Here is a 23,061-nt window from a genome sequence, read left to right on the forward strand (position 1 = left end):
GAATTAAACACCTTCAGAACTTCAAATCTTATTAAGTAGAGAACAGACAAAAAATGCAATCTTTTTTTTTATCAAGAGTAGAATGTAAGTAACATATTTATAATAAATGGTCACCTGAAGCTTCACAGATTCTGGTAATCTTGTCTGCAACAAGCCCTTTGCAGGAGCTTTTGTTTGCTTGATTGCTTTCTCCCCAGCTTCTACAGCTTTTTCTTCAACTTGTGTCACTTCTTCCTTCTCTGTTCTCTCTTCTGTTTCTTCCTTGTGATCTCCAAACACAGTGGGATCAATGAGGAGTAACACCTGCTTCACATCATCATCATCAAAAACACCCATTACAAGCAGTGTTGCTATAAGTTTAAGAACAGGAACAAACTGGAATGCAACCTGTCCTCCCACAGGGTCTCGTATGTGACTCCCACTGCACTGCACTGCCTCTGTTAACATACTTATGGCCTTGGATTTAAGTATCTCCAGGGGTATCTCTGGGATGGATGTCTGATGATCTTCGCTGGTCGCAATAAAGCATGGAGTAGAAAAATTAAAGTCTGGTTTAAGACAGGTGCTAAGCCCTACTCCAGGTAAACCATGCTTCTTTGTTTCATCGGGATATAATTTAATATTTCGAGTTTCATCTGTAACTGGAATGATAAATTCATTGCTCATCATGAGCTTGGCTTGCTTGGCGTGCTCCAAGTGAATACTAATGAGCAGGTCATAGAATCCAGAACGTAGAAGTCCAGGTAAATATTGATTATCTATTGTAAAAAATAGCTGAGATACATCCACATGGCTACAAAGTGCATAAGCAACTCTAGTGTTACCTAGAGCACTGACTGAACTATAGAGCTTTAGAGTGTGGTAGTGAAACATCATCAAATCTTCTTGTTCACATAGTTCCAAAATGTCAACACACCTGTTATGAAGTAAACAATTAGAACACCACTCAATTCCATGAATAAATACTTTGGAAAAGGAAAGTTTTATAATCTCTGAACATTTTGGTCAGTTCCTCTTCAAACCACTAATACAAAAGTTGATACTAACTAATCTTAGTATGTGCATCATTAAAATACAGTAAATGGTGGGAATAAGTTATAGAGACTGTTTAAAATTATTACTCCATAGGAAAAAAAACCCCAAAATCTAAGATGGAAGTTCTTCTTTGGAATCTATTGTAAATTAGAACTTTTTTTTAAAATAGGTGTATTAGGCTTGCTGAAAATCTGCATTACTACCATTCCTAAACAGTGCCTTTGTAGTTTACTCAGAATTTCTGGTTCATTTTTTCCACAAGACCAATGTTTTCCACTCTTTCCTTGAATTCCATTTTATTAACAATAAATAAAATTGAGTTTTGAATCATTAAAAGAAATTTAATAATTACTAATAAAAGTACAGCTGTTAAATGATCTTCCTACTATGCTTTTGCTGATAGTTTGATTTTTCACTGGTTATGACATTTGACATTTGGATAGATCTTTACTATCCTCACTCTGAAGATAAAACCTAATGAAAATCAAAGAAAGGCATGATCTTGTCAATAAGAACATAAGAACTTAAATTCATGTAAATTCAGTGCAGACGAAGCAGGAAGAGATTACAGGTTTCTATTATTACAGAAAAAATTGACAAAATAGTACTTGCATGTTCTTTATGCTTGTTTTTGTTAAGCTGAGAAAAATCTCCATGTTTAAAGACATATAGATTTAAGAAATGCTAATTCAATTTAAATTAAATAAAATTGAATAGTCATGCTTTTCTTTTACATATGCAAAACTTGGTACATGTCATTAAAGTTCAGTCTCTTGTACTTAGGTTTCATGAATACAATAATATCTGATATGATATCAGGTAAGATCAGAAATTCTCGACAGCTATAAGGTAAATATTCAGCAAGGCAGGTTTAATCAATATGCTGACACCTTTTTTCAGTATATTTTGTCCACATCAAGTAATTTTATCTCATTATCAAGGTACCTGTTTTCTTCTGGGATATGAAGTGCCATCATCTGCAGAGGTTCCAAGCACTGTACAACCCAGCCATGACGCTCACTGACACGCTCGGTTTCTACTCTGAGGAAGCTGTTTGGCATCCGGCTCCATAAAACAGGTGTGATCGTCTGTACATCAAGGCGAGGGGGACACTGAGGAATAGGATTTCTTTCTTCACTTTTAAAAATTGCTGCTGATAAAGGCATGGTATTCTGAAACAAATATATGTATTAATTATTTTTGAAACGTAATAATTAATAAACCCATAACACCAAAAAGAAGTATAACTTTTAAATAACAAGGAAATCATAGAAAGATAGAAGTTATTGCAACAAATCAAATCTATTAAAATCCCCCAACATTAATGGTGTTATCTTCAGATAATATTAGTTTATTTTGACAATTGCAAATCATCATTTAACTGCATATAATAACAACATTTACAGAAGTAAACATGGAAGTCAAATTACAAGTCATGCCTTTGACTCAACCTTCCTAAACAAATTTAACAGAGCAGGAATTTGCATGGAAATAAACAGATTTAAAAGAGAACATTTAAATAAAAATTGTCTATCTATAGAGTACAAAAATACTTCCTACCTTTAATTTACCAAGTTCAAACTGAATCAAGTTAGTGCTTGTAGGCCGTAAAAATGTTGCCGGAAAAAGCTTTGTGTTTGGTTCAACCTAGAAGTGAAATGAGATGAAAAATTTTTAAAAAGTAAAAATGGAAAAAAATTCTCTCTGAATATGATATAAAATAAATACTGCATACCTTACACTTCATTACCCAATAATGTATGTACTTTACTAAATAAAGTGTTGAATAGTGTCTACCTATAATATAGCAAAGTATTTGCAGTTATTGTTATAGGACCACCTGGTTTATGAGACAGGTGTTTTGTAGCCTTAAGTGCTCTCAACACCTATAGGGGGAACCACTGCCATGAAATAAAGAATTAAAATTATAATTATAGAACAGTATACTATTTTTAAAAATTCAGTGCTCCAGGGTGACTGAAAAAAGTACATCTCTGCAATTAAGTCAAAGTTTCAGACGTTCAATTAAATATATTAATCACATCATGGTGCATTTTGTGTATCATGTACAGATGTTGTACGTAATAAACACAAATACAATATTTGTGTGGCGAAGGAGTACAACTCCTAACTTTGAGGGCAACGATCTTCCAAAAACTGTTTTCTCAGGACTATGACTATGGGCATAGGCAAAATAATATAGAGGTAGGTATTAACATTCCAAAATTTTGGTAAGTTAAAAAAACCACAACCCAAATTCCAGAAAAAAATGCATTCTGTTCTGCTTGTTGTGTTGGGTTTTTTTCTGAATATCACCCTGGCATTCAATAGTCAGATCAAGAACTACAGAAAAATTAATTTCCTCTATTAAATATGTTGACCCCAGGTCTTTTAAAATGAAAGCAGCAAACAAATATTGTCCTTCTTTTTAAGTTAAGAAAACTGAAAAATATATGAAAACTATTATAAGACTAGAAAAATTACCTAGACTAGACAAATATAAATTAGTTGTGGCAGTTGGAGTGAGAGATTTGATTTAGTAAAATATTTTAAAGGTCTTACTTTATTGTAAAATATTCAAGACATAGAAATGAAAACTACATAATATTATTTTCATTGCTTTAAAAAAGAGAGTAAATAATTAAATTACTCAAAGTAAGGTAAAATTAAAATATATTTCTCCCTTGTTTGTAACAATCTTGTTGGGTTATACTATTTCATATCAATAGAAAATGCTGGATAGCCTCATTTTTCAGCAGATCAGGTGTAACAGGTTCATTGAGAAAATATTTCCTAAAACAACTTCTGGTGTTTTTTCATGAAAAAGAGAAGAAACACAGGAGAAATAATGGTACTTTCTGAGATTTAAATTTAGTACAGAGAAAATTATTATATTAATTGCAAGTCATATAAAGAAAAGTCTGAAAGTGTTATTTACACTAAATTCAATAATGTGCATCTTTCACATCTGTCTTTTCATACATGCCTTGCAAGTAAAAGGTTGTCCGTGGAAAAAAACCCCACAAACATCCATTGCAAGGAAGAACACCAAAGTTTCATGGCTTTGCTCAGAAGCTTTCGTATTGGTTTGTATCTGGTTAGAAAAACAACAAAGCTGCACTTAAGCACTTTGACCACCTGTTTTCTTTTGCCAGTGTGCTGACATTCAATATTCTCCCAGCATGGCATTGAAGTTACTCACAACTCTTACAAAATATTCCAAAATCACTATTACTAGATAACCTCCCATACCCACGTAGAGGCTGTGTGCAACCCTGCCACATTAATTTTCAATGGAGTCAGTATAAAAGTTCCATTAAATCTAGTTAAATAACATTTCAGTTTTGTCTGTATTACACGTTTGAGGGGCTGACATAGAAGAAAGCAATGAATTGTTGCTAATACTGGACAACCTCTTCTACAGTGAGTGATTTACTATGGACAACTGATCTTACTGAGAGGAAACCTCAACAATCTGGTGCTGAAAACTCCTGTCAGCCACTGATCCATTTTTAAAATGACACCATGTTTTGATGGTATTAATAGCATTTAGGGCCCACCCCACTTATTCTGGCTTTCTGCATTAATGCATATTTGAATTTTAGGTTTTGAAACTTATCAAATCAGACAGTCACCAAATCACAGCTATCTGCAGAAGACACAAACCCTGGTAATAATTAACTAAATTTTTCTTCTCAATTCATAGAAAAATTACATATAAAATCTAATTTTGACCTTCTGCTAGTTAAAATATTTATTTCCTCTTTATTGTATAACTGATTCAGTTGAAAAAATAAAGAATTAACTTTATTAATCAAAATTCTGAACCACATAGAGATGTAAAAAATATATTTATCTTAACATATTTAAACAACTCAAAAAAACATAGCCTTATAAGAAGTGAGAAAAAGAGGGAAAAAAGAGAATGATTATAGGAAAACATTTTATCATCACACAAATGATGTCCAGTTAGATTTCTGGAAAAGAGAAGTAGCATAAAAACAAGAATCTCACTAGATAGCCTCCTGAAAATCTGATAATACCTGATAACAAGTGCCAAGCTCTCTTCCATTGGCTGTGAATGACACCATTCCAGTAGCCAGGTCAACAAAGCATCCAATTTCTATATCAACATTACTGCGACCCGATCTCTGGGAATTAGCAATCACATCTCCTCCCCAAACCATGTAGCAGTTGCTGCGCTTCACACTGAAAGAGCAACAAGAACAAAGCATAGGTCACACTGAACTTGGTGGACATGCGCTTTTCAATGGAGGAATACCTTTTTCTTCTTTATCGTAGTGACGAAAAAATTTCACAGGCTTCTGTGTGCACTTGTAAGTTACAGTTAAACAAACTGCTTCATCCACAATGAGTAAATATAGACATTAAAGAAGAATCTTTCATTTAAAATTCTTTCCAAAAGAAATTTTCTTTGCAACAGAACATTAATGATAAATTCACTTTAACATGCCCACCTAAAAGACATTCATATATAAATGAGCAAAGAAAACTCATACTCCATAATCAATTTTTTTATTAGTTTAAATTAATATTTAAAATATCATAAAGCTCATGAACATCTGACTTTTAAATAATATTAAACTAAAAACTTTCATACATTATAAATAATTCCTTACCTTTCATGAACTCTGCCTCTCTCATCGCCTAAAGTAACTGTCACTGTACAATTTTTATTTATGTCAAAATTTTCACTGTAAAAATGATAGTCTGGTGTTACCCAGCCAACCCAGACAGAGGATGGGTCTTGGCCAGCAAATATCCGTAGTGAATAAAAATACTGAAAGGAGGAAAAGAGCACGTTAGTAATAGAAATTTAAAGCATTTTATCAAGGAATAATCAAATCTCCTCTATATCAAATTTTAATAGTAATTCACATTCTTCTAATAAGTAATTTAAAATACTCTTAAATTAAATAAACACAGTAGTGTTTTAAGTTGATGAGGTTTATGTTTCTACAAGTTGCAAATCATGCAGCTCTGGACATCATTATTTCTAAACGGTGTTATAAAAAATTATTAAAAAAGCTTCTTTCAACAGACTGATTTCTAATGAACTTGTTGCCACAAATAAATCTACTTCAAAACATTAGAAGAACTAAGCATGTCAACATACTTACCGTAGTAGAAGGAGGAGCAATTTCTTGGCTGTGCTTTCTACAGATAAAGGAAAATCAGTAAATAATTTTTTAAAAAGTAGTAAAAAATTAGTCATTAATAGGCTAAGTATACTTAAAAGCTAACTACTGTAAGTTAGCTAACTAGCTAACCAGCTTTGCTTGGTACTGAGTATGCATTAGTAAAGTCTGTACAGAATACAAATATATAAGTAAAGTAGTTGATTGCAATTAAGGTAGAAAGTGGGAGAAGAGGCTAGTTCATGGCAGTAAAATAAAGATAGAGGTACCTCTGAAAGGTGCAGGACCCATTAATACCTGGTATCTTTAAAAACCTGTCCCACCTTCTTTTTTCTTTTAATGAATTAGGCACTTTTATTGAGCAATGATGTTGATGAGCAACAAACCAAAGGGCCAAAGACTTTGAGCTGCTTTTCCAGGGTAGCTTTTGCAAATCATAATAATTCAGAAAAAAATTCTGTTTAGGCAAAGATCTATAGACCTTGTGATGCACCTGTTTAGAAAAGGTTCTCTCTTGTCTGGACATAGCATTTTATGGTAATCTGTTCTTAGTGCACAGAAATTTTCAGTATAAAAATAAAGTACAATAATAAAAAATAATACAACAATACATTTACACTGAAAGCATGAAATAGGATAACCAAATCCAAGTCTAACCGTTTTTGGAAAACATCAGAGGAGGCGTTTTCCACACCCATGCCGAAGTTGAATGATGAGTGGAACTCAACAGGCATACTCAAACGACAATATATCATGTCTGAATTGCTGTTCTGTGTGCCAAATGTTTTGTGAGTAACTTTTAGCCGAGGTGGACTCTCAATGGTCCCATCAATTCTCCATATCTAAAAATAACAGAAATATTTTAAAATAATTCTATCCAAAAAAATGCTTAAAACTTCCATAAAGCAACTAGAGGATGAGAAAATTGAAAGAGGAAACTTAAATTTTTCATAATTATCTTCAAAACTGTGCAGCTTTGTTCTCTGACACTGAATTTAACCTGAAGAGCAAGGGAATCAACAGATTCAGTATATCCTGACTACATAAAATATTTTCAAAATGTTCCATTCAAGAGTAAAAAAAAAATTTTTTAAATACAGTTTATTAAACTAATTCATTTTGAGTACACAATTCATTGAAAAACTGCATTACAAGAATCAGTAAGTTTCCACCACAATGAGAAGAAATATCAATTAGAATTATTCAGAGGGTCATTATAGACTTTGTGTCTTATATTACTTTCCCTTGAGCTGAAAAATGCATCTTCAAATTCAGTGATAGAAATATTTTAAAAACTTTTAGACATGAATAGTGATGAAATAATACTGATAAAATAAAAAAAAATCTGAAATAATTTAGTTGGAATTCAGTGAAATTTTCAGAGACAATCATTAGAGAATAATTTGCTACATCTAAATTAAAGTAAATGGCCTAGAGAAATTGTAGTAAGAAGTCTCCTCGGGATCTCAAACATATAATTTTGGAATATATTAATTTGAAACAATTTATAGAAAAGACAGAATATATTATTCTAGGATAGATTAGTTAGAGAGTTTTGGAATTCCTATCACTGGTGCATCACAATGAAAGAATCTGTGACACCACAGGTGCACTTAAATGTCCTCAGACTTCAGCTGAAAAATTTTCAGATATTAAAGAAAAATTTATAGTAGAGAAGGCTTAGAAAGTGAAAGTGCATGTAAGATAGAATATAAAAAACCTCCATAACTAACATGTTTCCAGTAGCTAACCCCAACACAAAGTAAGTCATATAATAAACCAGATAGGGCCATCCATAGGAATACATACTACCATAAATGAAAAAGAAGATCGACAAGATCATCTGGAATTATCTAAGAGTTACTTAATAGAGTAATATGACAAACTATCTGATGACAGTAAGTATTAGTAAGGGTTTAATGTCTCAGCTTGCTAAACAAACAATCATTGAACAGGTGTCTCCCTGACATGTAACGTTACCTTAATGTGAGGATGATTTTTTGGCACATTGACAAATGTTGGTAAGCGTTTACTAAACCACATAGCAACATCTCGGTTCATGTTAACAGCAAAAGGTTCAAAACCTTCTTGGAGGCCACACATGGTATAATACTTGAATGTACTGGCATCCATTCCGAGGTTCATGCGACCAATCTGAGACAGGCCCAGTGCACAGATTGGAACAAAACCTAAAGAAAAAAACCCAACAAAACTTAATAACTTAGTTTAAAACCAGACATTCTTTCTTTTTGATCCATCTAATGTGAACTAAACTTTAGCTCCTACAAGTAATGTGCATGAAGTGATGACAGTAGCAAGGATTTAAAGCCTAATCACATCTAATGTGAACTAAACTTCATGCACATTACTACAAGTAATGTGCATGAAGTGATGACAGTAGCAAGGATTTAAAGCCACCTTAAATACAAATGTTTAAGTTCAATATAGTTGCTACCAAAGCCCCTGAGAACTTAGGCACTATTGCATTTATATTTATCTTTCTCATTTTTAGACTAATAAACATGGCTTTATACAACAAGCTGGTCACTGGAAGCCAACCTTGGCTAGACCAAAGTTATCAACAAAAGTTAAGTATGGTTTCTGAGGGTACAAAATTTTCAAAAGGACTTTGAGATGAGGTTCAATATCTCAATACATTTGTTGAAAATTTACTTTATCATCAGTAGGTGCAATTTTTTTTTTTGCCAGCCTTCATTCCTCTATCATTCACAATGGACAAATACACACTCCTTTAATGCTAGCATTTTTTATGACTCAACTCTTTGATCTCTATATACGTTTAGACAGGGATAAAAAGGCTGTTGACTTATTTCACCATTTCCCCAAAAAAACAGAATTCAGAGCAAGATTAGGGAAAAGCCAAACGTTCAACCTCTAAAGGAGAGATTTTTTCTCCTAAATTTTGGGACTTCAGTACAGCTTTGTTAAGGCAGTCCCTCATTCTTTACCTTTATGAAAACTCTATCAACAGTATGATCAAAGAAGGGCAGTGAGCAACTGCAAAGTTTTCTGGCAATTACTAAGAGGTATGAAGCTATTACTGGTTGGAGGAGATACAAAGAAAAAGTCAATGAAAACATAAAGCAAACCAGTTTGAAAACATTCCCCAACTCTTTTACTACAATCATGTAGATACTACTTTTTTGAAAAATCAAAGGCCAAAAACAAAAGAGGAAAAATAGCCCAGGAAAATAGGATTTTTGGATAAGTTATGAATAGGAGAGAGAAAGAAAATAAAGATTAGACTCATGTTGCAAAGATCTTTCTTTTGATGTAGACTCTCACCACACAGTACTCATTTTGTCCTTCACAGACATGAACATAATATATTTACACTCCAGTGGGATTATCAGAGACTACCTTTTCAGGTTTTGGTAATTTTTCAGGATGCTTATTATTACCACTTCTTAGCACTGAAGTCCTGAGAGAAAGCCTAGCAACACTGAGAAAATTCATCCACACTGCTGAAACCCCATTAATGTGGTTAAAGGAGAAAATAAATTCAGTTTGTACCACACAAGAACTCTCAAAATAAATTTTTGTGAAGTAAATGTATAGCACAGTCTGAAGGCTCGTATCGGTGGAATATGATTTCTCAGCTCACTGAGTCATGACAGACTAGTTTTTCTGTTTATTATTTTGTCTTCTAATAACCATGTGACTTTAAAGGGGAAGTTACCATTTTCTATTCCAAAGTCAGCAAATGCAAGTTCTGAGCCTTTACTGGTTATAAGCAACTCTCCATTCAGAGTAAAGATGATTGATTTGTCATCCAAGTTTATCATACAACCAACCACATCTCCTGGTTGCCAGCTTCGTCCAAAGAATCCGCTGCCTTGATTCCAACACTGGCCCTAAATGTTAAACCAAGAAAATAAATACAGTGCTAAAGTTAAAAATTAAAGACAAAAGAAATAAAGAAACCCAGATATTTTATTGTCCAGGATCTTAAAATAATTTGCTAACAGTAATGATCATGACTTTTGCCTTGGGGGTAACAGGGACATGGAGAGAGTAAGGCACCCTAACTTCAGCAATTTGGAACCTGATAACTACTGTTCACTGGATTCAACTTCCTACACACAGGGTCATCCTTCTTCTGGTCCTTTAGGAGTCAAGCTTAGGAACAAAGTACATGCAGAAACCAGAAAAAAACAGAAAAAGGAAAAACAGACTATGGTTCTCTCAGCTAATGAAGAACATTTTTTTGATTTTTGTGAAACACCAGTTATATAAAATGGAAGTGAATGCTGTATCTTGTTTATAATTATGACAGACTTCTGTACTTCGTTTGGTATAGCCTAGGAAGATACATATAAAGCAACACTTCTTTGTTAGCATAATCTCATGACCAGAACCAAAATGGAGGTACTATTCATTGTGAAACGGAGCTCAGAGACATATTTATACAAATCAAATCATGCTGGTAGTTGATGTGGAGTACACAGAGGAAACATATGTTTTAGTTCTCTGTGTAGCCTGTTCATAGATCAAAAGAGGTAAAGGTGTACTGACTTTGCTTCCTTCAAATACAAATGCTTGGTCATCGGCTCCCAACTCTACGTCAGGTCGACAGCCTGGCCTGGCCCAGCCAACACGCATGTCTCCACCTGTCACAGCTTCAAACTCAAAGTACCACTTTCCAGACTTCACTGCATAGGATTGTTCTACTCTGAAAAATCGTATCTTGTCAATGCTGACTTTTTCCACTGTTTGATCAGCTGTAAAAATAAACAGAGGAAAACCCCCCCTCTTTTAATAATAAAATGAAACTACAAATGTCACTAAAAAAGGCCATGAATCTTATTGAAAATACATACCTATTTCTTGGTCAGGTGGCTCAATACTATAGCCATAGCCTGCAAATGTTCTGACAGCTTCACGGAGGCTGTCTCTGTTTGATTTTTTTGTACGTTCATCTAATAATGCATATGGCACTAGCCGAGGATTACGTTTGTTCTTGAGATCCTGAAAGGGATTATAAAAAAACAACAAGAAGAAAAGTCTGTTTAGACATCACAAAGACTTTGAATAATGAGACAGAGTGCACTTTGGCATCATGTAATGATTATAGAAGAGAAGCAGCATTAATGAAGAAGAGTTCTATGAATGCAAGCTCGATTAATTTTCTGTTAGTAACACTGAAAACCTAAATACAAGAATGAAGGAGAAGGGTGGAAATATATTCTCATACATCCAGCAGCTGCAACCGTACAGGTCTGACAATCCAGACTTTTATATGTAGGGCTTCTTCTCCTGCTCCCAGCCCCCTCTGGCTTTCCAATTATTACAGTACAGTCAGTATTTGTCATTTTAACTAACACTCCCTCCCAAATGATGGTCTGAAGTACCAAAAATCTCACATTCTTTACTCATTCCAAATGCATGTAAAATTCCTACCTGTTGAATGCCATAGGTCCATCCTTGCTTTATCCTATCTTTTGCCCAGACATTATGAGCATTTTCTGCTAATTTGTCAACTAGAAGTTCCTGAGAAGGTAACAATTTCACTTCAGAAAGATCAAGAGGGGCAGGTTTATATCCATTTGACATCATGTAACTGTAAGTCAACAAAGCAAAACAGAGAGTCAAGATATCCCAGTTATGGTATTTAAATCTTTCTATGAGGCATTCATAGGGTGGGAATCACTATCTCTCTCCACTTTTCAATCTCCGACTCCCACCTTTTCTTTGCAAAAATCTTCCATTGTGTTTGGTTATTGACTAGGACATAAACTGGATTCTAGTCATCTACACCATCTCATTTTCCACCTACTTGCACAATAGTTAATTAAATGTGACTCAGATCCATATTACATGCCTAAACGGTTGCTATAAAGCAACAAAATTTTTATTGAATGACTACTTTATATATAAATATATTTGTCACTTAAACATTTCAAGTAATTTCTATTTTAAAGATCTTTATGATGACTTCTTATGAAACTTTCTTATGTATCATTAAGTATGGTATTTTAATTAACTATTCCGTAAGGATTGCATTACCATTTTTTCCAACAGAAGAAAAAATTTTAACTATTGTTCTTACCACTTTTTGCCTGAATAAATTGTTTAGTAATTTTTCAGCAGTAGCCATTATCTTCTCCAGCCCTTCCACATTGTATAAGGACAACCTGTTCTTTTAGACATATTCAGATTCTCTTTTGCTCAAGTCAGTTTCCATTAATTAGGATGTTTCATATAGGCAACAAGAGAATAATAGCAAACCAGTATTATGATAGATTGCCTGCAGTATGAATCTTGAGAAAAGCTCTATTTGATTAAAGCCATCACTGGATCGAGATCACCATCTCTCATCATAAAACTATGTATTTTACTGCTCACTTTAAACAACTGACTTTGTTTCACATGGATAAACTTCTTTCAGGAAAAAAAAGACATATGGTGTGTTGATAAACTGATGTGAAATGGCCAGTGTCCAACTTGCTGCTTCTGTCTCATGTGGTAAAGTGGTAAACTCTCTTTCAAGTAAATAGATTTACCATCATATGACTAGACTATTCTTTACTATGAGACAGAAAAGCACTGCAATGTTGTATTTAACTTTGGAGTCTCGGTTCTAGGGTGATGTAACACTGCTACAATTGTCTGTAGGTGACTGTTTCTGCCTCTCAACAACTTCAGGAGGTGATGTAGCACAGCAGTATTCACATTTCAACATCATCACAGTCAAGTAAAGGCCTAACCAGAGATCTCTAAGACCTTATCATGTATGGGGTTCATATCCACTATACTTTAAATGAACTTAAGTATTTTATATTTATAATAAATATTATAATATGTAACTGTTACCATAAGGTACATACTTTTTAGGAAGTTTGACTTTTTTAAGATCTTCCTCAGCTGCTGGATGAGCATGAACAATGTGACATCCAAGGGCCAAAAGTGTTCTGGCATAAAAATGGCATTAGTTAAACACAACATTAGAGTTCTCATGCATTGTAAAAACACTCAGAAGAAATTATATTTAAAAATATGGAAGTAATCCAAAATAATGGTATTTAAAACCACAAGTAATTTATCAGAGATAACAAATAAGGCCTTCAAAGACTAAAAAGGCACAAATCTATGACTTGAGATTTCCACCACTTTATTAAAACCAAGAGGATTTGGTGGTGTTTTTTTTCTTTGTCTGTAGAGACAAAAGTTTTTTTACATCAGTCTGGTTGGGTTCCTGGAACTTCTAGTAAAGTTAGCAGAATATCTTTAAAGGAGATATTTGAATGGTTTTTATATCTTACAATAGTATGATGCACATAAATAAAAATAAAATTTTAAAACTTTATTTTCTTTTCTATTTAAAGCTCACTTGAGGGTTTCAGTTGACATTTGTAGATTATAATTCTTCTCTGTCTCAGGCAGTTTTGAGAATTCCACAAGGCAAGGATGATGCCTTTTATTATCATCCCGTATCTGCAAAAGAATAACAGAAAAGAGTACTTTCCTGGTGGAATCAAGTTTCACAATAAAAACCCAGTAAATTCTTTGCAGTAATGAAGTCAATATAAGCAATACCATTTATATTTGTTCAGTGACAGCTACTCATAAGTATATAATCTCCTTTTCCCATGATTCACTTATAATGCATACTATAAATACTGCTCCATAATTAATGAAATAAACAAAACAAAAAAATTAGAGGAATTTGTATGTTTAAAAAAGCCACCAAAAAGTTAATACTGCTGTCTCCTTCCAGCTTACATTGCCACCTGTTGCTGGTAATGTATAGACCACCATTGCATACCCCATTCAAATATCAAGTCAAGGTTTGGGCTGGTAGAAGACTTAACCTAATACAGGTGACTATACCCAGGCAGGTCATTCAAAACATACCTTGCCATATGTCCAGCCCAGTTCTATTTTATTCATTCCCCATAGTTCATGGATATTTTCAGCTAGTTTGTCCCTGATCTTTTCAAGATGAAAAGGAAGAGCAATCTAAAGAAAGAGCATAACAATTCCAGAAGTAAGAAGAGGTTTCAGTTACCTCACCTTGTATGTCCAAGATCACTTAGTTTAGTTAGTACATCACAACAAGCAATTGAAGAATTGCTAAGAGGGAAGATTTAATATTGTGAATTTAAGTTTTGAATAGACAAAAGTTATAGATTCCATTATTGCAAGTTTCACATACCTGACTGGTGTCTATTGGACAAGGGATAAAAGAAGCTTGTGAGAGAAATTGTGTTGTACCCAACAAATCCCTCACTCCTTCAAAATCTCTTTTATATTCTTTGACTGGTTCCAATTTCATCTTCTCTTTTGGAAGCAATGCTTCATAACAGGGAGCATAGCCAGCAGGAGGCAGAAATTTAAACTCTCCATGACGTCCACCCAACAAGAAACGAACTCTGTGCAATTTTCAATGAAGAAATTAAACTCAAATAATCAGCATATACTATGATTATGGATAAACAGTGTAGAAGCCTAAGCATTTGTTTTACTACCATTTACAAAAATGCATGTGTGCTTCATGTTATGGTAAATACCAAAGGGTTATCAAGCATTCATACTAGCAGATACTGTCAGTAAAACCATCATCTCAACACTGTTTTGAAAATTTGTTTTGACCAAAGCAAAACTGATTATTTAGCATAGTGGCATATTGAAATATTTCTCAATTAAAATCAAATGGTTGTAAGTTGAGTTTTTTTAAGTGGATTTAAGGGATTTGGAAACAGAAATCTAATTTAAATTGGACTGTTATTCTAAAAACACTATTGAGACTGGATACATAACTTGAAAGTTTTAAAGTTACGTCCCAGTGACCACATGCAGACAGTTTGGCATATGAGAGAAATAATAAAGAAAACCACTAAAAACCTTAATACATTAGGAAAACAAGCAATATTATACTGTATATTACAGCTGGGAATGAGTTCCAGAAGCTCTGGATTCTTTGCAAACCCCTAAAATGTTCTTTTTTTCCTCAGATATAGATTTGTCATATAAATTTAAGAATATACCAGGAAATCAACAAAGACAAAAATTATCCAGCTGCATACTTTCGTCCTCAAGTGAGCAAACTCTAGAGGTAAACAAACACAGAAATGCTAAAAAAAAAAAATTAAAAAAAAAAATCAGTCGTGTTGTCTCTAGGAATTAGCCCTTACATTTTTTGTGATGGAGTGACCAGAAGCCTATAGGAATATTGGAACAGATCAGCATATTTTGTTGACATTTTAAAAAAGATTAAAGACTCCAGAATACCCTCCTTAACACATGAACTCAGGATTCCCCATGTAAAAGTATTTTCTCCAGTAGTAATAGACACAGGTGATGACATCTGCTGTTAACATCAGCTATAAAGTTACTGTAAACTACAAAGAAAAATGCTCTCACAAAATATAAAAGCAACATCAAATAAGAATGAAAAAAAAAGAAAATAATTACACTGATTTTGGCAGATTTCTTACAGTAAAAGGCAATGAATGTTTTCAAAAGCTTTGTATTAAAGCAGCTACATAGTAGAGTCACTCCAGGGGAATAAATGAAATTTATTTACTAAACCTTTCCCAGCCCTCATTTATTCTGTTTGATTCTTCAGGAGATTTTCTGAATTCATTGAACATAGACAACCATATAAATTGTATACAGTAAGTTTGAATCTCAGTATTTTAGCTATAGAAGGGGTAAGAAATGGGGAATATTAGTAAAGAGATTCCAAAACTGTTTCTCATCAATTCTGTTTCCTACTGTGAACACAGTATCCATTTTTATAATGATTTAGGTTTTTTTACTCCCTGCTGAGAAAGACAGTGAGAACCTTAATTAGTGCAAAATATGGTGCTGCATTTCTAACATGCTTTTTTCACTGATAATAGGAATGAAACAAAATTAATTTCCCCTAGACCACCAAATACCCATAAAATAATGCTGTCCAGACATTGTGACCTGATCAAGTAGTTTACAGGCTCACGTGACAGTTTTAAGCGAAATCATCACTGAACAAATCATTACTTCCCTGCTTTCCTTCCAGCTGCTATTTGGGCAGAACTCAAGCAGCAAAACAGAATAAATCATACTAGAATTTGGACAATATTTTGTGTCATAAGACAGCAACGAAAACAACTAAAATCAAGTTGTACTTACTTTACTCCTGCTGACAAGCTTACGACAGGGAAGAAAAACCCTTCTATACTGAAGTTCTCAAACATTCCCTGTACAGGCTGTCCATTAATGCGGAATGAAATGCTGGGTACACCTAAATCCAAGCAGCAGCTAACCACATCATCAGATGCTAATAAATGCTGATTGACAGATGCTACAGCTCTGGGTACCCGACCTAGGATAAAAGTATTTAGGAATCAGAATATTTAAGCAGATTTCATTTTTAAAAAATTATTTATTCAGCCATTTCTAATGGAGTATGTTGTGGACGCTTCCTAGTCTTCTCCAAAGAAAGATAATTTCTGACACTGGATAATTGTTCAGTAGTATTGGAACAAAATATTGAATTATTTGTGTCTGCACACACATATTTTGTATACAAAACCCAATGCTAGAACAATGTTAATATAATTGATAAAGGAAACACTCTCAGATTATTAATTACTAGAATTAATGTCATAAACTTTACTTCAGTGTATTCATATACATTCTCATTAAAACACCTTCCATTTGCATGACCCCTCTCTATTATTTTCAGAGTAATTAAAGAATACCTAGATGTATATGGCATTTAGAGGCACTGAGAAATATGGGGAAGATAAGGATTTTGTCTACATGCCTTGAAGATTGCACATTAAAACATAAGCCACAAATTGAGCAAGCTAAAAAATAACCATCATTTATTGAGCATGCAAGAGAAATCTGGATGAAAAAGTAATGTGATACTTCATAACTAAACGCTCTACACACAAGGACTAAAATAAGGAAGTTGGAAGTAGCATAAAAATTATTATTTTTTATTGGCAAAACTTTTATGAAACTATTTTTCAATATTTTAATTCAATTTGATAAATAGATCTGTCAACAGGTTTAAAAATAACTGTCATTTTCCTTCAACTGTAGATTCAAAGTAAAATAATAATGCAAATGTCAATTTGTATAGAATTAATTTATCTGAGACTAATACATCCGTTTATTTTGGACAGATAGAATTAAGTCAGTATTGATCTAGATCTGGAAAATGCCATTCTGTGGTTGAAATCACGAAAACAGAGGCAATCTGCTAAAAAGCCTAATTGGTATAATTCAATATTGGCTAACATCTCAGACAAGAAGTCTGATCTGAACTTCTAAATAATTTCTTGATAACCTGGAGTTCTGAATGTAGCTCACTATGAAATATCATGTTATATATACAAGAAAATGGAAGGTAAACGTAGGTAAATGTTAACTGTAAGAGTAAGTGGGAGCTCACAAAGTACTTACCAGACCACAGATGAAGGCCATCAAACCCAAAAGAGTAGAGGTCATCACCAACACCATTGCCACCCCATCCTTCTCCACCTCCAGGATAGGGAGCATAGCCTGAAGTGGAGGCCCATCCAACCCGCAAGTGGGTGGGTTCAGCCGTCAAGAATGGATCAACCTGATCAATTATTAACTCAAAGTACCACTTCTTGTATTGTGCAGAGCCCTCAGCAACACCCAAAAATATGTTTGGTCTTATGCTAAGAAAGAAAATGCAAACCAGTTAGTGAAAACATAAAGTGTGACATAGGAATTATATTGCTGTATGATTGTCAAATTCTCTTTACAAGTATGACATAAGTATAGGTACCCACACTTTGTTTATAATATTTTTTTAAGTGAACCACTTTGCATAAATTAATAAAGCTGCTGTAGAACCATCTTCTAAGGTAGAGGTTCCATGCTTAGGAAAACTTACAGTCAAAAGAGAAATGACAAGATCATTTATTAAAATCAAAACCTGGAGTGAGGTTGCCAGGAAATCAAGTCCCTCTTAAAACACACAAGTATTTCAGAGTATGTTTTGATTCAGAAACACGCAACTTTCAAGCTTCCATTTTAGAGCAGCTCTGATTATGAATTAGCAATTTCTATTTGATCTCAGTTTCCATACAAATGCCATATTGTCAGTAAAAATGTGTTTTTTCAGAAATTAGTACATAACACATTATCACCTCCTAAGGCATGTTTCTCAATATTGAAAGTTTTGGGATGTTTCTTAGGTTACAGTTTTTTATTCAATTACTGAAGACATGGAATTTCAATTTTTTCTAATATAACAGCAATAACTTTTTCTAATATAGCATATCACTATACCTTGTCACATCATTAATCAAACGTGTTTGCAAAAGTAAGTCTCTTCTGGGCAGTAAATTGTCACAGATCAAATTTTGATTGGCACGGACTGCAACTCCATTACAGACACAGAGAGAGCAAAGTACATCGAGAACCTTAAAAGAAAAATCAGAAGTAGTAAGACAAAGGCAGCTAGGAGCATAAACCTTTATTCAGTTGTCAGCTTAATTTACATTCAGAATAGGCCTAAAGGAAGGGATATAATATACATGATTGCTTTCTATATACTTCTCACATATTTGGACCAAGTGTGTTCTGTACTGTTGATAGAGGATATCAAATATTTGTGGAATATAAAATCAGAGCACAGGGGTTGAGAATGCATCAGAAACCTTCCTTTAAGATTCTTTATTCTCATTTTGATCAGATAAAACAGTTAAAACAGCCATATGCCAATTCTTTAAGACTTTTTAATTAAATCTCAATAAAAATTTGAATATAAAATTAAATTCCTTGATAATTTTTCTGCAGCCTAAAAAAATTCCTGTGCAAAATTAGTGAATAATTCTCAATAGCAATGAGACTGACTGCTTTTGAGTCCTTTATAGAAACAATGTTTTCAATTTGAGAAATAATTAATTTATTTATAAAATGAAAGATGTTTTAAAAGCTCAATATAAAGCAAAACAATTTCAGAAAGATGTTTTACAACTTCATATTTCTTTTTTTTTTTTCTTGAGTCTGAAAATTGAAAGAGATTGATAACATTCTTACAGAGTACAGGAGCAGGTGGTTTTGGAAAAGAAAACACAGTAACATAATGTTGCTTAATGCTGAGAAATAAAGATGCACACTTTCAGAAACAAACAGAGAAGTTTCAATGTGTGCTTGACCGCTGACAAACAATTTTTGAGCAATGAGCCCAAGTGGTCTAGATTGCTACATGCCACCTCCAGGACAAAGGACGCATCTTCACACCATTGACTGTGTTATTACTACTGTACAACTCCACGAAGGATATGAAACTCATTTTAGCTACTCCTAAATGTTGTCTGACTGTTGTCTGACTAGTGAATTGAACACAAACCCACCATTAACAGCTTACACTGCTTAAGCTAATATATTTGCTTAAGCTCTTTTCTATATCCCAGCATTTTCCTTTCTATCACCTCTGCAATTGGTCAGAAACGATCTAGCATAAGGATAGAGGTAATAATTTAAAGAACCACATAAGCTGAGCAGTACTCAGCTGTAAAGCATCTTAGTAACATTAATGATTGCCAGCAACTCAGACTTTACATATAAAATGTTTAAATAACTGCTGTGATTTTACTGAATCTATTTCTGACAGAAGGCTTTTAATTTAAATAGGCCTTCAACTCAATAATTTCCAGGACTATTTTGCTTATTATTTTCCTAAATCCCTACAGAAGATTAGAATCTCTAATCTAGCAGGAGAACAAGATATACCATTTGTGGAATAAGAGATGAATTTTTTTTTCCCCACCCACTCTTCAGTACTTGCTGAGGTATAGCCAAAGACACTACAAATGGAAATTAACAAATCCATTACCCAGTATAATTCTTCTCCTGTGTACATTTTCTGTTTCTGCTCTAAGTTCTCACTATAAGATCTACATTGAGATGTTTCAGACAAAAACTTCTTTCTAGGTGACTGGTATAACACAGTAATCTTGTTAAGAGATAAAAATAGTAAGCTAAACTTCCTGCTGTAATTTCAGCTTTTTTTCTTATGCCTACTTATATCAGTTCATACTCCCTAACCCGGTTTAAAAATTCTTTTCTCCTTTCCTGTATCTGTAGCTGGTTAGGTTCTCTGTATTAGTGATTTGCAAGAGAAGATAATTTCAGCTCACAAAAACTTCCTCTGTTCTTCCTCGAGCTTATCAGTATTTCAAATAAAATTTTAATTGAGGAAGGAAACTCACATCAGAAAATCACACAAAAACCTATATCTTCGTCTGTGTTGTGATGTCATCCTGGTTGCAGCCAGAAACTCTGTTCACCTTCTTCTATCATAATAAATTGCATATTGGTGTCTAAATTAATTTCATCCAGTATATCTTCTGGAAACTCAGGGGTTTTTTCTTTCTTCAGAACACCTGTGTTTTCAGATATTTGGATTATTTTTCTGATTTCCCAATTTATTTTTTTTTCTTTTCTGCTTCTATTATTATTATTCAAGTTAGGAATGACTTTGCAGGATATAGTTCTCTATATCTGTGGATGCAATGGTAGTCCACTACTTCTCCAGAGCCCTGAATCACAAAGCAAGCTACTCTGCCCACTTTCTTGCAGCTACCAGAATACTTCATTTTCTCATCAAATCCAATGTTCTGACTGGTTACCAATATTTCTTAACTGTTTACTTGTCATACAAATTTTTAGTATTTGAAAATTTCTGAAAAGCATTTCTATATTAAACATTCTTTTAATCTCAACAAAAAAAAAATTGCTAGTGTACTTTAAGGTTATTTTATTCCTTCAAAGGTATTAGAATCAAATATTTCCATGTAGACATTTCTCATCTTTTTTCCCCCAGAAATTATTGTATGATTAACATTAGTTAATCCTTAGTGTTTCCAAACATACCTTGTAATTGCGCCCATGCTTATCCAACAGTGAAATAATGGATTTGATGTGTTCTTCAGATATTAGGTTTAAAGCTTCTGGGCTTTCAATCAAGATGCAGTGCAACACTTCCAAAATACCTACATGAAGGCCACAGAAACAATGCTGTCATTAAACCACCTGTACCACTGAACACAACCTAAAAGCTCAGTAAACGAGAATCTTACAAGATGGTATGGCTTCTCTGGCCTAAAAAGACAACGAAACAACTTCTAAGGAGTAATGATATGAACATGGTATATTAGGAACAAATGCATAATAAAAATGTTAATTTCTCTTTTCTTTTGGCTATAGCCACAACTTTAAAACCACTTGAGAAATTTGCAAGTTTAGCTCTTTCTTTTCAATGGAAGAGGTAAAAGGAACACTGTATATTATATTAATATTTTGTTGAATACTCCACTGTAAAAAAAAAAACAACTAGAAGCTACATCTATATGGGGTTTATATGCATGCCACAAATACATGTAATTTCATGGTACACCACTCTTGATATTGTTTGACCCAATCCCTCAATTCATCAGGGTCACGTTCAACATTGACTGGGTGTAGTATTGCACATAACAAATGTATTGAAGCAAAACAATTCCATAGGAGTGTTTCTTAAAATATATTACTTTAGACAATTAAAAAACCCAAACAAACAAAAAACAAAACAACCAACAAAAAACCCCACCCCAAAAATAAGAAAAAAAGTAAACCAAAAAATCTCACAAAAAAAGCCCCAAACAACCAAACAAACAAACAAACACAAACAAACCCCAAGAGTTTATTTGTTTTCTAATATCTGTTGGCTACAAGGAAAACTGCTATGTAAATAATGTAAAACAGGTATTGAGTGATAGTTAATTTACATTGTAAAAGTGAGTCTCACCTGAGGAAGATTCTAATCTGTCCAATTTACTGATTAGCCAATCAAGGTTACAAGAAAATTGAGCACAGTTGTTTCTGTTGCCACGAATGAGAGCAGCTGGAAAAAAATGCAAGATATCATTTTAAAGCAGGAGATTTCCATTTTAAATCAATAAAGATTATTATATGTATTTTAACACGTTTTTTAGAGCAGCTCAATAAAACAATGAACAGACAAGTCCATGTATATTACCATAATAAAGAATTGGAATTTCCACCACTCGAAAAACAGCAACTGACATAATTTCTAAGGAGCACATAGTTTTTGAAATTGAAGGGGGTCTCCTGAATAAACAAGAATCTCAGCAAAAAAATTTCTTTGTTTATATTTTATTTTTTTGCTAAATATAAATAGAAGTTAGCCAGCACTCTTGCTTGATGGCAAGCGTGGTCATGATCATGGGGCTGAAACATTTTCTTTTTCTTCCTAGCAAGTGTGGGAAGATCGTATGCAGGAGTTTGAGGTCAAGAGCAGGTTAGGCATGTTGGTGTTTAGTTCTCCTTTCTGATTACAATGTTGTAGAATGCACAGCTTTTTTAGTCTTTCAGTAGTGCAGACCACTTTGAAAGTTCACCAACATTCAAGTCTTTCAAGAAATAGTTCATTTTGTTCCTTCTAGAAGTCATAGATCATAGGGGGAAAAAAGAGTAACAAAAAATACATCTTTTGTATTCAATTGTCAATGATTTTCATTATGAAGCACAAAAAATATTACATCACAACCACAGTCTTCAAAATGTATTGGCAGATGAAAATCAAGATAAAATCTAAAAAAAGTCCACATAGTACTAGAGAGAGTTTCTTTTCATCTTATTTTTCTTTAAACTCATAAGACTGTAGTAAAAAGCAGCCAGTGGTAACTTTTTTGTTTCTAAGGCAATGAGATGTCATCAGAAGTACCTGCATGTCTGTTTTATGTGAATAACCTCATGCTTCAAAACACTTCTCCTGGTTTCTTTTATTCTTGCCCTGACTCTCAACTTTCTTTTTCACTATGGATCAGGACTACCTTCCTTTGTGACAAAAATAGAATGTATTTAATCGCCA

General features: G+C 33.4%; 1 protein-coding gene across 8 annotated transcripts in view; it reads right to left on the minus strand.

The window, feature by feature from the left end:
* RYR3 (ryanodine receptor 3) overlaps window positions 1–23,061 on the minus strand; it is a 194,068-nt gene that overhangs the window by 96,108 nt on the left and 74,899 nt on the right. For all 8 annotated transcript variants that reach the window (XM_041409838.1, XM_041409979.1, XM_041410068.1 and 5 more), the window contains 21 exons: window positions 21,976–22,071; window positions 21,063–21,181; window positions 18,471–18,604; window positions 17,613–17,854; window positions 16,329–16,521; window positions 14,371–14,587; window positions 14,070–14,174; window positions 13,546–13,649; window positions 13,043–13,126; window positions 11,616–11,775; window positions 11,036–11,183; window positions 10,731–10,936; window positions 9,895–10,069; window positions 8,175–8,383; window positions 6,852–7,036; window positions 6,177–6,213; window positions 5,676–5,836; window positions 5,079–5,244; window positions 2,596–2,682; window positions 1,981–2,207; window positions 115–916 (listed from right to left, as the gene is read on the minus strand). In XM_041409838.1, the coding sequence (XP_041265772.1) occupies window positions 115–916; window positions 1,981–2,207; window positions 2,596–2,682; window positions 5,079–5,244; window positions 5,676–5,836; window positions 6,177–6,213; window positions 6,852–7,036; window positions 8,175–8,383; window positions 9,895–10,069; window positions 10,731–10,936; window positions 11,036–11,183; window positions 11,616–11,775; window positions 13,043–13,126; window positions 13,546–13,649; window positions 14,070–14,174; window positions 14,371–14,587; window positions 16,329–16,521; window positions 17,613–17,854; window positions 18,471–18,604; window positions 21,063–21,181; window positions 21,976–22,071 (3,857 nt within the window). The remainder of the gene's footprint in view (window positions 1–114; window positions 917–1,980; window positions 2,208–2,595; window positions 2,683–5,078; window positions 5,245–5,675; window positions 5,837–6,176; window positions 6,214–6,851; window positions 7,037–8,174; window positions 8,384–9,894; window positions 10,070–10,730; window positions 10,937–11,035; window positions 11,184–11,615; window positions 11,776–13,042; window positions 13,127–13,545; window positions 13,650–14,069; window positions 14,175–14,370; window positions 14,588–16,328; window positions 16,522–17,612; window positions 17,855–18,470; window positions 18,605–21,062; window positions 21,182–21,975; window positions 22,072–23,061) is intronic.

The sequence above is a fragment of the Onychostruthus taczanowskii genome, unplaced genomic scaffold (genome assembly GCF_017590055.1).
Source record: "Onychostruthus taczanowskii isolate IOZ18803 unplaced genomic scaffold, ASM1759005v1 scaffold1, whole genome shotgun sequence".
In the NCBI taxonomy this organism is placed as follows: domain Eukaryota; kingdom Metazoa; phylum Chordata; class Aves; order Passeriformes; family Passeridae; genus Onychostruthus; species Onychostruthus taczanowskii.